The 13,498-nt window shown below is 40.7% G+C and overlaps 1 protein-coding gene across 2 annotated transcripts in view; it reads left to right on the forward strand.

Moving 5' to 3' along the window:
* Positions 1–13,498, forward strand: part of SCAI (suppressor of cancer cell invasion) — a 135,367-nt gene that overhangs the window by 510 nt on the left and 121,359 nt on the right. For both annotated transcript variants that reach the window (XM_024126481.3, XM_024126483.3), the window contains exon 2: positions 394–438. In XM_024126481.3, coding sequence (XP_023982249.1) covers positions 394–438 — 45 coding nt within the window. The remainder of the gene's footprint in view (positions 1–393; positions 439–13,498) is intronic.

Raw genomic sequence — 13,498 nt, forward strand, 5'->3', positions numbered from 1 at the left:
GCGGAGGGGCAGTGCCCGGGCCGGGAGGGGGTGGGCACTGGAAAGGGGAAGCCGGAGGGGCTTGCGGGGGTGGTGAAGCAGACAATGAGTAGGTGGCGGTGGGTGGTTTTGGGGAGCTGGGCTGTGACGAGTAGGAGCTGAGGATGGAGTGAGAGACCAGGAGGCAGATCAGGGTTTGGGCTAAGCAGACATTAGGGGAACGGTGAGTCCCAGGATCGCTTGGTCTTGGTATTTAGGGGAAACGGAACATAAGGCATTTGTAAGGTCAGGTATGGGCTTAGACAACCTGTAGTTCTCGAGGGTGGTGCGTTGAGTTCTTGACTGGCACAGTAGGGCCCGCAGATGTGATCTTATATGTTACTTTAATTACCATCTTATTTGTTTGGTCTGCAGACTGACTGGCACAGTGGAGAAACCACCTCGAAAACGGAAAAGCAGGTAAGGCAAAATGCCTTCCCAATTTTGCTTCGTGTTTTTTTCCATTTGCTTGGCTGCACGTATACTATACTGCATAATTATACACTGTCAGTAGATGAAGTTTTTTACTTAGCTCCTTTCTTAATGAATATAACTATCAGCAAGCTCTGTCTTCTAGGACTTCAAAGTACTGCCTGTACTTTTTTTTTTTTTTTGGTATCTAAGATTATGTGGGAAAGAGACGTGGATAATTGAGAAGGCCTAGTTTTTTATGTTAGCCGTAATTTCAACTTCTTCACCAGCTCTGTTTAAAAAGCTAATGTTTATTGGACATATGTGTGCCAGGTACCATGTGCAAGTGCTTATTTGTATTATCTTCTGTAATCCTTGAAACACCACAAGGAAATGTGTACAGTTATCACTGTTTTAACACAAGAGAGAACTGAGGCACAAGAGAGGCTGAGCATTTATCTAAGATCACACACCTCATAAATGATAGAACCAGGATTTGAATCCCAGCAGTCTGACTCCAGAGCTGAAGCTCTTAACCATTATACTATAATGCCTCTAATAAATATACAATTGAGCAATAGGTTTTCTTTTTTTTAAATTAATTAATTAATTAATTTATTTTTGGCTGGATTGGGTCTTCGTTGCTGTGTGCAGACTTTCTCTCGTTGTGGTGAGTGGGGGCTACTCCTCTTTGCGGTGTGCGGGCTTCTCATTGTGGTGGCTTCTCTTGTTGTAGAGCACGGTCTCTAGGCGCGCGGGCTTCAGTAGTTGTGGCACGCGGGCTCAGTAGTTGTGGCTCGCAGGCTCTAGAGTGCAGGCTCAGTAGTTGTGGCGCACGGCCTTTGTTGCTCTGCGGCATGTGGGATCTTCCTGGACCAAGGCTCCAACCCGTGTCCCCTGCATTGGCAGGTGGATTCTTAACCACTGCGCCACCAGGGAAGTCCCGAAAATAGGTTTTCTTATTGCTTTTTCTGTTTTCATTGTACGTAGTCTAATAAGCAGTTGAACTATAGGAAGATAGAAACAAAGGGCTTAGGTAGTCTGCAGCAAGCGCATTGTTGCTTGAGTAATGAAGAGCATGCATCCACTCCACAAGCATTTCTGAGCACATTCCATGTGTCAGGTACTACATAGCAATTCTGTGTAGTCATTCGAAGATTCCTTTTTCATGGATGTAGGCACTGGCCTAGAGAAAGTAGATTACAGTAGTGAGGATGTGACCAGTAGGACCACTGTAATAGTTAATACTTGCTAAGTTATTGATGTTAATACACAGTAAACCTTAACAGTAGGTAGATGTGAAATGCTGATGGTGGAAGGTGCCAACAGCCAAAGTTCCTTTGTCACGCTTTAGGCCTGTGTGGGCCAATGTGGTAGCCATATATGGCTGTGGAACACTCAAAATGTGGCTCTCATGACTGAGGAACTGGATTTTTAATAAATATTGTTAATTGTAATTAATTTAAATTTTAAAACCGATGTTTAATTACTGGAAAATGTTTATGTCTGGAACAATTTGGGTATGTAAATTTGCTTTTTCATCTGTAAATTATGAAATCTAAATATAGATCAAATTTTTCCAATGAAAATTCAATGTCCAAAGTGAGGCATATATCTAAGTATTAAAAAACACACCAAATTTCAGATTAGTACAAAAAGTGCATGGCAAATTTCTCATTACTAATTTTTATGTCAATTACTTCATGAAATAATATTTTAGATATATTGGATTAAACAAAAGTATACTCAAATTATTTTCAGTGGTTTTTTTTTTACTTTTTCTAACATAACTATTGGGAAAGTAAAAATTACATATATGGCTTGCATTATATTTTCTTTTCGATAGCCCTTGTTTAACTTTCATTACCCCACTGCCAGACTCTTGGAGTAGCCTCCTGACTGGGTTCCCTACCTTGAATTTGTAATTCATTCACATACTGTGCAAGTTGATCTTGTAATTCTCAAGCTTAAGATCCTTATGTGGTTCCTCTTGTTTATTGAACATAATTCAGACTTTTTAGCGTAATCATTACTGCCCTCTATTATGATAAACCATAATGGAAAAGAATATTTAAAAAAAAGAATGTATATGTGTGTTTCACTGAGTCACTTTGCTGTATAGCAGAAATTAACACGAAATTGTAAATCAACTATACTTCAATTAAAAAAAAAAAAAAGAGACTGCCTTTATTTCACTTCTATCTTTCCAGCCACAGTTGAGTACTGTGGCCATGTATTCAATAACGGCCAAATTCTCAATAATGGATCTACTAAACGTCCAGTAATTGATTGATTTAACTTTCTGGTGAACACTTCACAATGAACTAATTGCTGAATGTAACTGTATGTCCTGTTTGCCATTCCCAGAACTTATGTTTGGGTTTTTGCACATGATTTCTCTTTCTCTCTGGAATACTTTATCCCTGTTCCTTGGCAAGCTCCCCACCTTTAAGACTTCCCTCAAACATCATATCCTCCGTGCAAACTTTCTACCCTCTCCTTCACCTTCCTCTTCTCTGCTTTGTTTGTTCCTATGATAGCCTGTAGATACACCTAGGTGTAATGGTTTGAGCTGAATTTGAATCTTAGCTCCGTCAGATACAAGTTGTGAGATCATATGCAAGTTAATAAACCTCTCTGAGCCCCAGCTTCTTCATCTGTATAATGGAAATAATAATAGTTCAACCATTATAGGGTTGTAAAATGCTTAGTATGGTGCCTGGCACGTAGAAAGTATACAGTAAATTTTAGGTTAAAAAGCACCTATTAAATACCTTTTATGTCCCACTTCTTTTCAAAATATATACAGTATGAAGGATTAAAAATAAAGATATTAAGGCAAAAAACATGAGAGAATAGTAATAAAATTAAATCAGTGGCAAAGTTAGTATATAGACTAGAAGCTACTGCACAGTTACCAAAGGTAGGTTCCATATTTGGCTCTGAGTTTCCTAGCACAAAAGCTAAGAAGAAAATAAAGCTCAACTTGCAGGTTCATGGTGTCTGTAAAATCAAACACATGTTTAAGAGAGGCACACTTTTTTTGACTTTTAGAGAAAAATTTCTCTCACTGGTTTTCATAATGGGGACACTGTGGTTTTGTGGGGGAAAATAAACCCAATGACAAATATAGTAGGAAGTTTTTTGTTGTTGTTGTTTTTTAAGATTGCTTCTTATAATGCTTCTCAATCCAGGTTTAGGTAATACCAGTGAACATCCTCCGAAGAGCCAGAGCAACTGGATTTAGGTATACTGCTCACCAATGGTTTGGCTTGGTTCAGAGATAAGGAGGAATGAGTAAGCTGCAGGGACTCTGCTTATCCTCAGCACCTAGAATGGTGCCTGGCACTTAGAGAACGTTTGATTGAATTATCGAATGAATAATTTGTTCCATGAATATTATTTCTGTAATCAAGTTTTGGTAAGCATCAGGCACCAATCAGGGCACACATTCCGCATGTCTGAGGTCAGATCCTGATTGAGTCAGCATTTTGACCTGAATGGACAGCCAGCATACATCTCTAAAGAGATCCGGTGGACGAGACCAAGATTTTCTTCAGAAAGCAGGTCTGGGATTGCTCTAAAAATAGAAAAAATAATGGCCAGGTAAGCTCTAAAGGTGGTTTATAGAGAGAAGATGTAATGGTTGTAGCCAGAAATTATTTATAGCTGTTTTTATGAGTTGTATACTGTGGCCATAAAATTCTCAACATCAAATGATACAGCTTCCTGGTAAACACTGCAAGGTGAATTAATTGCTGAATGTAGCCTTAAGTATCCCTTTGAGTTGGCCTGCTGTGTAGAGTTGTTGACTGTTACACGGTATATCCTATTCCATTTTAGGAAACAGTTGCCAAAAATGTGATTTTTATTTTAGGATCGTTGCTATTAAGTCATTCTTTTTGATAGACATTAGTTTAGTGGCTGAGTTATCTTTTGAGAACATTCCTAGTGGACCAAACTATAAGACAGTTTAAGAAAAACTAAGATAATTTGAATAAACACCACATGGCCCACGGTTACCAGTTCTTTGTGTCTTCCCTCCACCCCCACCACTAAACATTTGTTTCCCTTCCTTGGTTCTTCTTTGAGCCCCTAGTACTGAGGGGGTGCTCAGTAAAAGCATCTGAATTAACAAGTGCATTGGTAGTAAGAGGGAGGTAGTGTGGGATGGGGCTTTGGTGGTCCAAAATAATGTGATGCTATTTAATGCCCCTGACAAACTGTACTAGACTGAGAGGAATTTTAAGATAAGGAAACTTGATCTCTATGTGGTTTTGGAAAATTCTGAAGGCTTAAATATGTTTGTTAATAAAGTTTGGGTTATTAGTTAGAGAATCCTTTCAGATCCTATTAGGAGCAAGACCCATTTGTTTGGGATTCATGTCCTAATAGGATTCATGTTGATTAAAGCTCTATTGTATGATTTGTGGGGTGTGTGTATGTATGTATGTAATTTGTTTGAATTACAATTGAATTAAAAACAACCTTCAAATGCTTTCTAGTTCTGGTTACTAGGGATATAGACATGAATGAGATACGGCCTCTGCTGGGGAAAAGCTCGCACATTGGTGGGGAAGACAGACACAAAAATAAGGTGGTGTAATTGACTTTGTATATATACAAAGAGTTTATAGTAATTCTTCATACTGGTAGTGAGGGCAGTTTCTACAGACATTTCATCTAGGGTCTGAAGGTTTAGGAGGTGAATTTTGGCAGTCGTGTGACTGTTGAAATGATAGAGAGTAGAGCTGGGATGTAGACTGACAAATGATGAAGTCTTAGGTGAGGTGAATTCAGGACCATTGTCAGCTGTGGGAAGAAAGATGTTTTTAAATGCTTGGGCAGTGGTGTCAGTTTAGAAATTACGCAGTAGTTCTCAACAAGGGACGATTTTCCCTCCCAGGGGGCATTTGGCAAAGTCTGGAGACATTTTTGGTTGTTACAACTCGGGGCATCTATTGGGTAGAGTCCAGGAATGCTGCTGGACACCTACAGCATACAGGACAACCTCCGAACCGAAGAATTGTCCTGCTCAAATTGTCAGTGATGCTGAGGTTGTGAAATCCTGAATTAGAGTTTGAATCCTAGCTCTTCCTAATACTAGCTTTGGGCTCTTGGACAAAGTATTTGCCAGATGCAGGTAATGATAGTACCCACCTTGTAGAATTATTACTCTCTAATAGCATATAAACTGCCTGAGTACAGAGGTTTTTGTCTGTTTTCCTTGCTATTCTGTTCCCAGCACTTAGAGCATTGCCTCACATATAATAGGTACTCAGTAGCTCTTTGTTGGATGATTCAATGAATGGCTTATTTTTTTTTATTTTTATTTTTTGTGGTATGCGGGCCTCCCTCTGCTGTGGCCTCTCCCGTTGCGGAGCACAGGCTCCGGACGCGCAGGCCCAGCGGCCATGGCTCACGGGCCCAGCCGCTCCGCGGCACGTGGGATCCTCCCAGACCGGGGCGCGAACCCGGTTCCCCTGCATCGGCAACCACTGCGCCACCAGGGAAGCCCCAAATGGCTTATTTTTTTAAAAATAAATTTATATATTTTATTTTATTTATTTATTTTTGGCTGCATTGGGTCTTCGTTGCTGCGCGTGGGCTTTCTCTAGTTGCGGTGAGTGGGGGCTACTCTTTGTTGCGGTGAACGGGCTTCTCATTGCGGTGGCTTCTCTTTGTCGCAGAGCATGGGCTCTAGGTGCACGGGCTTCAGTAGTTGTGGCACGCGGGCTTCAATAGTTGTGGCTTGTGGGCTCTAGAGCGCAGGCTCAGTAGTTGTGGAGCACTGGCTTAGATGCTCCGCGGCATGTGGGCTCTTCCCGGCCCAGGGATCGAACCCGTGTCCCCTGCCTTGGCAGGTGGATTCTTAACCACTGCGACACCAGGGAAGTCCCTGAATGGCTTATTGAGAGGATTCATTGAGATAATGAATGTAAAATACATGATAATGTTACCTGACATACATTAAGAACTCAATAAATGATAGCTGTGACTATCCTTAGTTTGAGTATTTTTATTTTGCCTTTCCTTCCAGTGTTTTTAAAAATCAGCTTTACTGAGGTGTTATTTACATATGATAAAATTCACCAATTTTAAGTATACAATTGGAGGAGTTTTGACAAATGTATACAGTTGTGTAACCACCCACTGCAGTTATGATATAGAACATGGCTGTTCTAATGATATGATATAGAACATGGCTGTTCTTCTTTTCCTGTCACTATAGTTTTGTCTTTTCTAGAATTTCATATAAGTGAATCATTCAGCATATAGTCTTTTGTGTCTAGCTTCTTCCACTTGGCATAATGCTTTTGAGATTCATTCATGTTATTGTTTGTAACTGTAGTTAATTTCTTCTTATTGCTGAGGAGCATTTCATTGTATGAATTTACCACAGTTTGTTTCTCATTCACCAGTTGATGGACGTTTGGCTTGTTGCTAGTTTTTGGCTAGTATGAATACAACTGTTACGAACATGTGAGTTAATAAGTCTTTGTGCAAACACATGTTTTCAGTTCTCTTGAGAAAATGCCTAGGAGTGGACTTGCTGGGTCTTATGGTAAGTGCACGTTTAGGTTTTTAAGAAATTGCCAAACTGTCTTCCAAACTGGCTGTACTATTTTGCATTCCCACTAGCACAATGTATGGGATTCCATTTGCTCCATGTCGTTGCCAGTGCTTGGCATTCTTTTTCTTTTTAAGTTATATTGAGGTATGTAATTGGTATACAATAAGCTGCACATATTTAAAATGTACAGTTTGATAAATTTTGACATATATGTACCCCCTTTGCCATTCTGAGGGTGTGCAGTGATATCATTATGTTTTTGTTTGGCATTCCTATAATTTCTTTTGTGGTTTCCTATTCAAATCTTTTGCCCATTTTTTGTCTTCTTATATAATAGTTATAAGAATTCTTTATGTATTCTGAAACTTCTTTTTCAGGTATGTGTTTTACAGATTTTTTTCCCCTGGTCTATGGCTGGCCTTTTCCTTTTCTTCACAGTATCTTGAGGAGCTTTTAGCTTGAATAGTGGGTTGGATGGGAACACATTTAATTGAGGCAGCAGATCCAGGAGCGAGTTCAGAAGGGTAAGAGTATGAGTTTATTTTAGCTATATGGAGTGTAAAGTGCTTCAATGTACCATCTTTAACCAGGCAGATGAAAACATGGGTCTGGAGCTGAGGAGAGAGATTAGGGCTTGAGGTACGGATTTAGAAGTCAACAGCAAACACTTAGTGATCCAAGTCATGGAAAAGAATGAGATAACCCAGAGAGACCATGTTGAGTGAAATGTGCAGATGGCAATAGAACATTACATACAGTACATGGTGTGGAAGTAAACCAGACAGCTTTGTCTTTTGGACGATCTCTCTTTGCAGTATTATCTGTCCATTGCAGTCTTTCTGTAGGTAGTCATCAAACAAGGAGTGTTTATCTCTGGGAGACAGATCTCTATACAGCGAGTACACTCTTTGGTGAGAAACAGACTCTGGAGGTACTTATGTGGAAAACTAGGGGAATGTCTTCTAATCAACATTGAAACACAGGAATATTGCAGAGTTTCTTTGTGGTAGTGTTTGCCTCAGCAGTATCCCTACAGAAAGGCAGTGGTTTTGGTAAAGCTGTTTCTTGTAGCATGTGTCGGTGAAAACCTAGGGCAGAATGCCAGAATTTAATTCTGTGAAAGCAGACTCTGTGGTGGGGGGAGCCCAAGAGAGGATGGTCAGAGTATTCGGTATTTTCATGGTAATGTTTTATTCAAGAATTAAATCTAGACTAGCTCAAGCAGTGGTTTTCAGCGGTGTTCAGAAAGAGCCCAGGGGTTCCTTGGCAGTAATTCAAGGGCTCCCTGGGGGTTGGAATGCCAGGAGTAGTCAGAAAAGGGTTAAGCAGGCTAGCTCGCCTCTAAGGCTCTAGATCTACTTTTCTGTATGTATGTATATTTTTAATATGGAGAATTTCAAATACAGATAAACTTAGAATACTACAGTGAACCTGAATTGTTTATCACCCAGCTTAAACAATTATCAGCTCAATTCCCATTTCACCTATATATCCACATACTCCACCTGAAGTGTATTCTATACATATTATTCATCTGTATCATTTTAGTATGTATTGTTGAAAGATAGGGACTCTTTTAAAGCACATAACTGCAATTCCATTAACAATAACTTGAAAATTAGCAGTATTTCCTTCATATCATTAAATATCTCATCAGTGTTCAGATATCCACATTTGTAAAAAAATCATTTATCATTTATGAAATGATAATCATTTATTAAAAAATTGTTCAAATCAGGAACCACATAAGGTTCAGAACTGACTATTTGTTGATTAGATCTTAAGTTTTTAAAAAAAAAATCTATAGTTTCCCCACTCTGTCTTTTTCCCCCATGCTGTTTATTTGTTAAAGAAAGTATGCTTCTTATTAAGAGTTTCCCACAATCTGAATTTTTAATTTTCTAAAATTTTGAGGTATAATTTATATTGATAACATTTATAATGATGAAACTTACCTATTTTAGTGTACAGTTTTCTGAATTTTGACAAATGCACACAGTTGTGTAACCACCACTACAATCATAATATAAAACATTTTCATCACTCCCCCAAATTCCCTTCTGTCCCCACTGACCAACTGGCCACCACTGACCAGTTTTTCCACAGTCTGAATATTGCTGACTCTCTCCCCATGGTATCATTTACCATATTTCTCTATTCCCTGTGTGTCTTATAAATTTGTAGTTAGAACTAGTTTTAGAGACTTGATGAGATTCAGGTTTTGTTGGGTTTTGTTTGTTTGTTTTTGAAAGAATACTTAATAGGAGTGGTGTGTAGTTCCATCAAGCCCTCTTTTTTTTTTTTTTTTTTTTGCTGTTAGGAACTCATAGTAATGTGTCTGTAATTTCATTTGGGTTACAAATGGTGACATTCTAAATCTTTCATTCCTTCTTCATTACTAGCTGGAGTGCTTTTATAAAGAGAAGTTCCCTTGTTGACTTAATTTTTTTTTTAAATTAACATGCAAATTGACGGTTCCATGACATTTGAACACATATATAGATTCCTATAACCACTACTACAAGAAGAGTAAGGAACATTTCCATTACCCCCAAAACTTGCTTTTGCTGTCCTATTGCAGTCACATCCTCCTTGCACGCCCAGCTCCTTGGCAACTGATCTGTTTTTCATTGACTGTTAAATTTTCCTTAGGTACAGTTTGTAGAAGGAAAAGCAGGATAAATGTTTATCCCCCTACCCCTTTCTTTTTTTTATAGCAGATTACAATATGAATTGGTTTCCTAGCATGCTCCAAAGGTGACTGGCTTTCTTTCTTTTATTAATAATAATATTATCAACTCGTGGATTTAAACGTATGCAATGTATTTCCATCCAGCTTGATTATTTTTCATGTTGATGTTCATATTGACCAGTGGAAGTCTCTTCTAAATTGGCTCTTGGGTCTTTTTGACGCGACTCCAGTAGACTTTGGTAGCTTCCTCGTTGGACAGGGTATTCCAGACACATCTTGTATGTTTTCTGCTTAGGCCTAGAATCGACCATTCTCCAAGGAGACCTATCTATTCTAGCATCTTCTGCTTCTAACTATCTGTTTTATATCCTGAGAGTCTATCTGAAAGAAAGAATTGTATAACCTAAAAGTAGTTTTGAAAGCAGCAAATCCAGAAGAATGGATTATATACTGTGTTCTTTCATAATCTACCAAAAATGTATTTTTTCATTTAGGTTTTTTATAAAGGTTGAATAGCACACAATTAGGACATATTTTAGGTCAAGATCCTGAAGTATAGGTAATCTGCAGTGCTGGTTATGGTTGGATCTATTGAGAGAGCAGGTAAGTGACTTGTGAATTATGTGGTAGAATTGATTTTTCTTTTTTATGGAAATTGTGAATCCCCAACCTAAATGGATGGCTTTCCCACAAGGCCAGGATTTTTTTTTTTTTTTTTGGTATGCGGGCCTCTCACTGTTGTGGCCTCTCCCGTTGCGGAGCACAGGCTCCGGACGCGCAGGCTCAGCGGCCATGGCTCACGGGCCCACCCGCTCCGCGGCATGTGGGATCCTCCCAGACCGGGGCGCGAACCCGGTTCCCCTGCATCGGCAGGCGGACGCGCAACCACTGCGCCACCAGGGAAGCCCCAAGGCCAGGATTTTTTTGTTCTTTTTGGCCGCATTGCGCGGCATGCGGAACTTCCCCGACCAGGGATTGAACCCTTGTCCCCTGCAGTGGAAGGCTGGAGTCTTAACCACTGGACTACCTGGGAAGTCCAAGGCCAGGATTTTTTCAGAGAGGGTAGCAAACCCAGGCAGATACACACGGATATATAATTAATTGCTTAATATTCTATGTATTAGGAGAGTAAAGCCTGGAAAAATTTGGGGGTAATATATTGGTGATGGAAAAATCTTAATATTTTGATGGAGCAACTTGTTTGAAACTGTTTTTGAAACCACCAAGATTAGTGAATTGTAAAAGATATCCATAAGGTAGTGAATTAATTGACCATATAGTCAGTATGAATCTTATTTCACAATATCAGGTAACCATGAAACGTTACTATATATATTTTTTATTTTAAATGAAGTTAAATCCAACCTTGGGACACCCCCTCTCCCCCCAGTCCTATCAAACTGATGAAAAATTCAATCTTAGGGATTAAGAATGGGCATCCACCCCTCCTTAGGGTTGTACAAGAATCTGAGAGGCTTGTGAGGAACCAGGAGAAGGCTGGAAGGTTTTTTTTTTTTTTTTTTTTTTTTTGCGGTACGCGGGCCTCTCACTGTTGTGGCCTCTCCCGTTGCGGAGCACAGCCTCCGGACGCGCAGGCTCAGCGGCCGTGGCTCATGGGCCCAGCCGCTCCTCGGCATGTGGGATCTTCCCAGACCAGGTCACAAACCCGTGTCCCCTGCATCGGCAGGTGGACTCTCAACCACTGCGCCACCAGGGAAGCCCAAGGGTGGAAGGTTATTTTATGCCCACTGTGGCTGTGCCTGGTAAGCATGTTGTCTAAGAGGGTGTGGGTCCTTGGTGTTTGGTGGCTCTAATAGTTACGGCTGACTTGAGGCACAAGAATCTTTGCCAGGTATGGGGATTCTGGTGCAGAGGTTTCAGCTTTCCCAGGTACAATACATACCCGTTTCCCTGTAAAGACTTGTCACTTGTCCTTTATCTAGAACACTGCTAGGAGGTGGGATTGCAAGGCCCCTCTTTTTGTGAGTCCCAAAGCTCTCCTTCCTCTTCCCAGTTAAATTACCCCCTTTTTTCTTCTAGTTTCTACCTTTCTGCCCTCAAAGGCACTATCTTTCCACCCTTCCCTCAGATAATCTCCTCAAGGAGTTCACATTTTCAGAAAACAAACACAAACCTCCCTTGAGGCAAGGACTGTTTTCTTGGGAATTGGGGAATACAGTGAGAATAAAACATCCATTGATGTCTTAATAACTTACCCAGCTACTTTTTTTTTTTCTTTTTTTCCCCTCAATAATTCTTTTAGCCCCTCTGGTGGTTTTAAAGAACTGTGTACAAATTCTTTGATTCTCCTTTCTTTAAAAGATGGAGCTTAATTCTCCTCTTGAGTGTGGGGTGGACTTAGTGACTCACTTGTAGGGAAGAGAATACAGAAATAATGAGATGTCATTTCCCAGATCAGGTTATAAGGAGTCTTCGTCTTCTATCTTGGGTATTTCTCTCTCTCTCTCTCTCTCTCCTCACTCCCTCTGGAGGAAGCTACCTGCCATGATGCAAGGCAACCCTTGCCATGCTGTGCAGACACTCAGGCAGCCTATGAGGAGGGCCACATGTTAAGGAAGCCAGGCCTGCCAGCAACCACATGAGTGAGCTTGGAAGGGAGTCCTACATTAGTTGAGCCTTGAGGTGACTACAGCCCTCTCCAACAGCTTGACTTATTATCCTGGTTTCACAAGGTCTGAGTTATGTGAGCCCGTGATTTTTTTTTTTTTTTTTAAAGAGAGTCTCCTTTCTTCCAGCACTGGTCCATTGTACCCAAAGGGCTCAATCTCTGGCTAAGCTTTTTCTCCTTCTGGAGAGGTCTCAGATGTGCTCTCTGCATGTGTGTGTTTTGGAAGCAGCTATCTTTTGATTAAAGGCATTGAAGGACAGTTTACTTTCAGGCAGTGATGTGTCCCTGTGCTAATAACTGAATCTCCAGCCATTTGCATGTCATCATCTTCAGAGTCTTTGCTCTCTCCCTGGTCTTTTGTCCCACAGATTGGGAAGTAGTCCCCTGCTCATGTTCACTCTTATTAAGGGAAGAGCCAAAAGGTAGTTGCCTAGTGAAGGGGTCAGTTTTCCTCTGCCAGGTACATGTCACCAGGTTTTGAACTCTGTTTCAACCCCGTCTTGGTTGTCTGGGAAGAGCAGGCAAATCAGAGTCAAGTAAGCTGTGATGATGTCTGATTTTATCTGTCGACTTGGCCATAGGGTGCCCAGATATTTGGTCAAACATTATTCCTGGTGTGTTAAGGTGTCTCTGGATGAGATTAACGTTTGAATCAGTAGTCTTGAGTAAAGCAGACTGCATGGGGAGGGCCTCATCCAATTAGTTGAAGACCTCAAACAAAAAGGCTGAGTAAGAAGGAACTCCTCCTGCCTGACTGCTTGAGTTGGGACCTCAGTCCTCCTTGCCTTTGGATGAGAGCTGAAAACCTTGCTCTACTTGGATCTCAAGGCTGCTTGCTCCCAGACTGGAATTTAAACCATCAGCCCTCCTGTTTCTCAGGCCTTCAGACTCAAACTGGAACCACATCATCGGCTCTCCTGGGTCTCCAGCTGGTCGACTGCAGATCTTGGGACTTCTCAGACTCCATAATTGTGTGAGCCAATTCATTATTATCTATATGTACACACACACACACACACACACACACACACACACACACACACACACACACACACACACACACACACCCCTCTTGGGACTTCTCAGACTCCATAATTGTGTGAGCCAATTCCTTATTATCTATATGTACACACACACACACACACACACACCCCTCCCGCATCTTGGGACTTCT

This window comes from Physeter macrocephalus, chromosome 9 (genome assembly GCF_002837175.3).
Source record: "Physeter macrocephalus isolate SW-GA chromosome 9, ASM283717v5, whole genome shotgun sequence".
Classification (NCBI taxonomy): Eukaryota; Metazoa; Chordata; class Mammalia; order Artiodactyla; family Physeteridae; genus Physeter; species Physeter macrocephalus.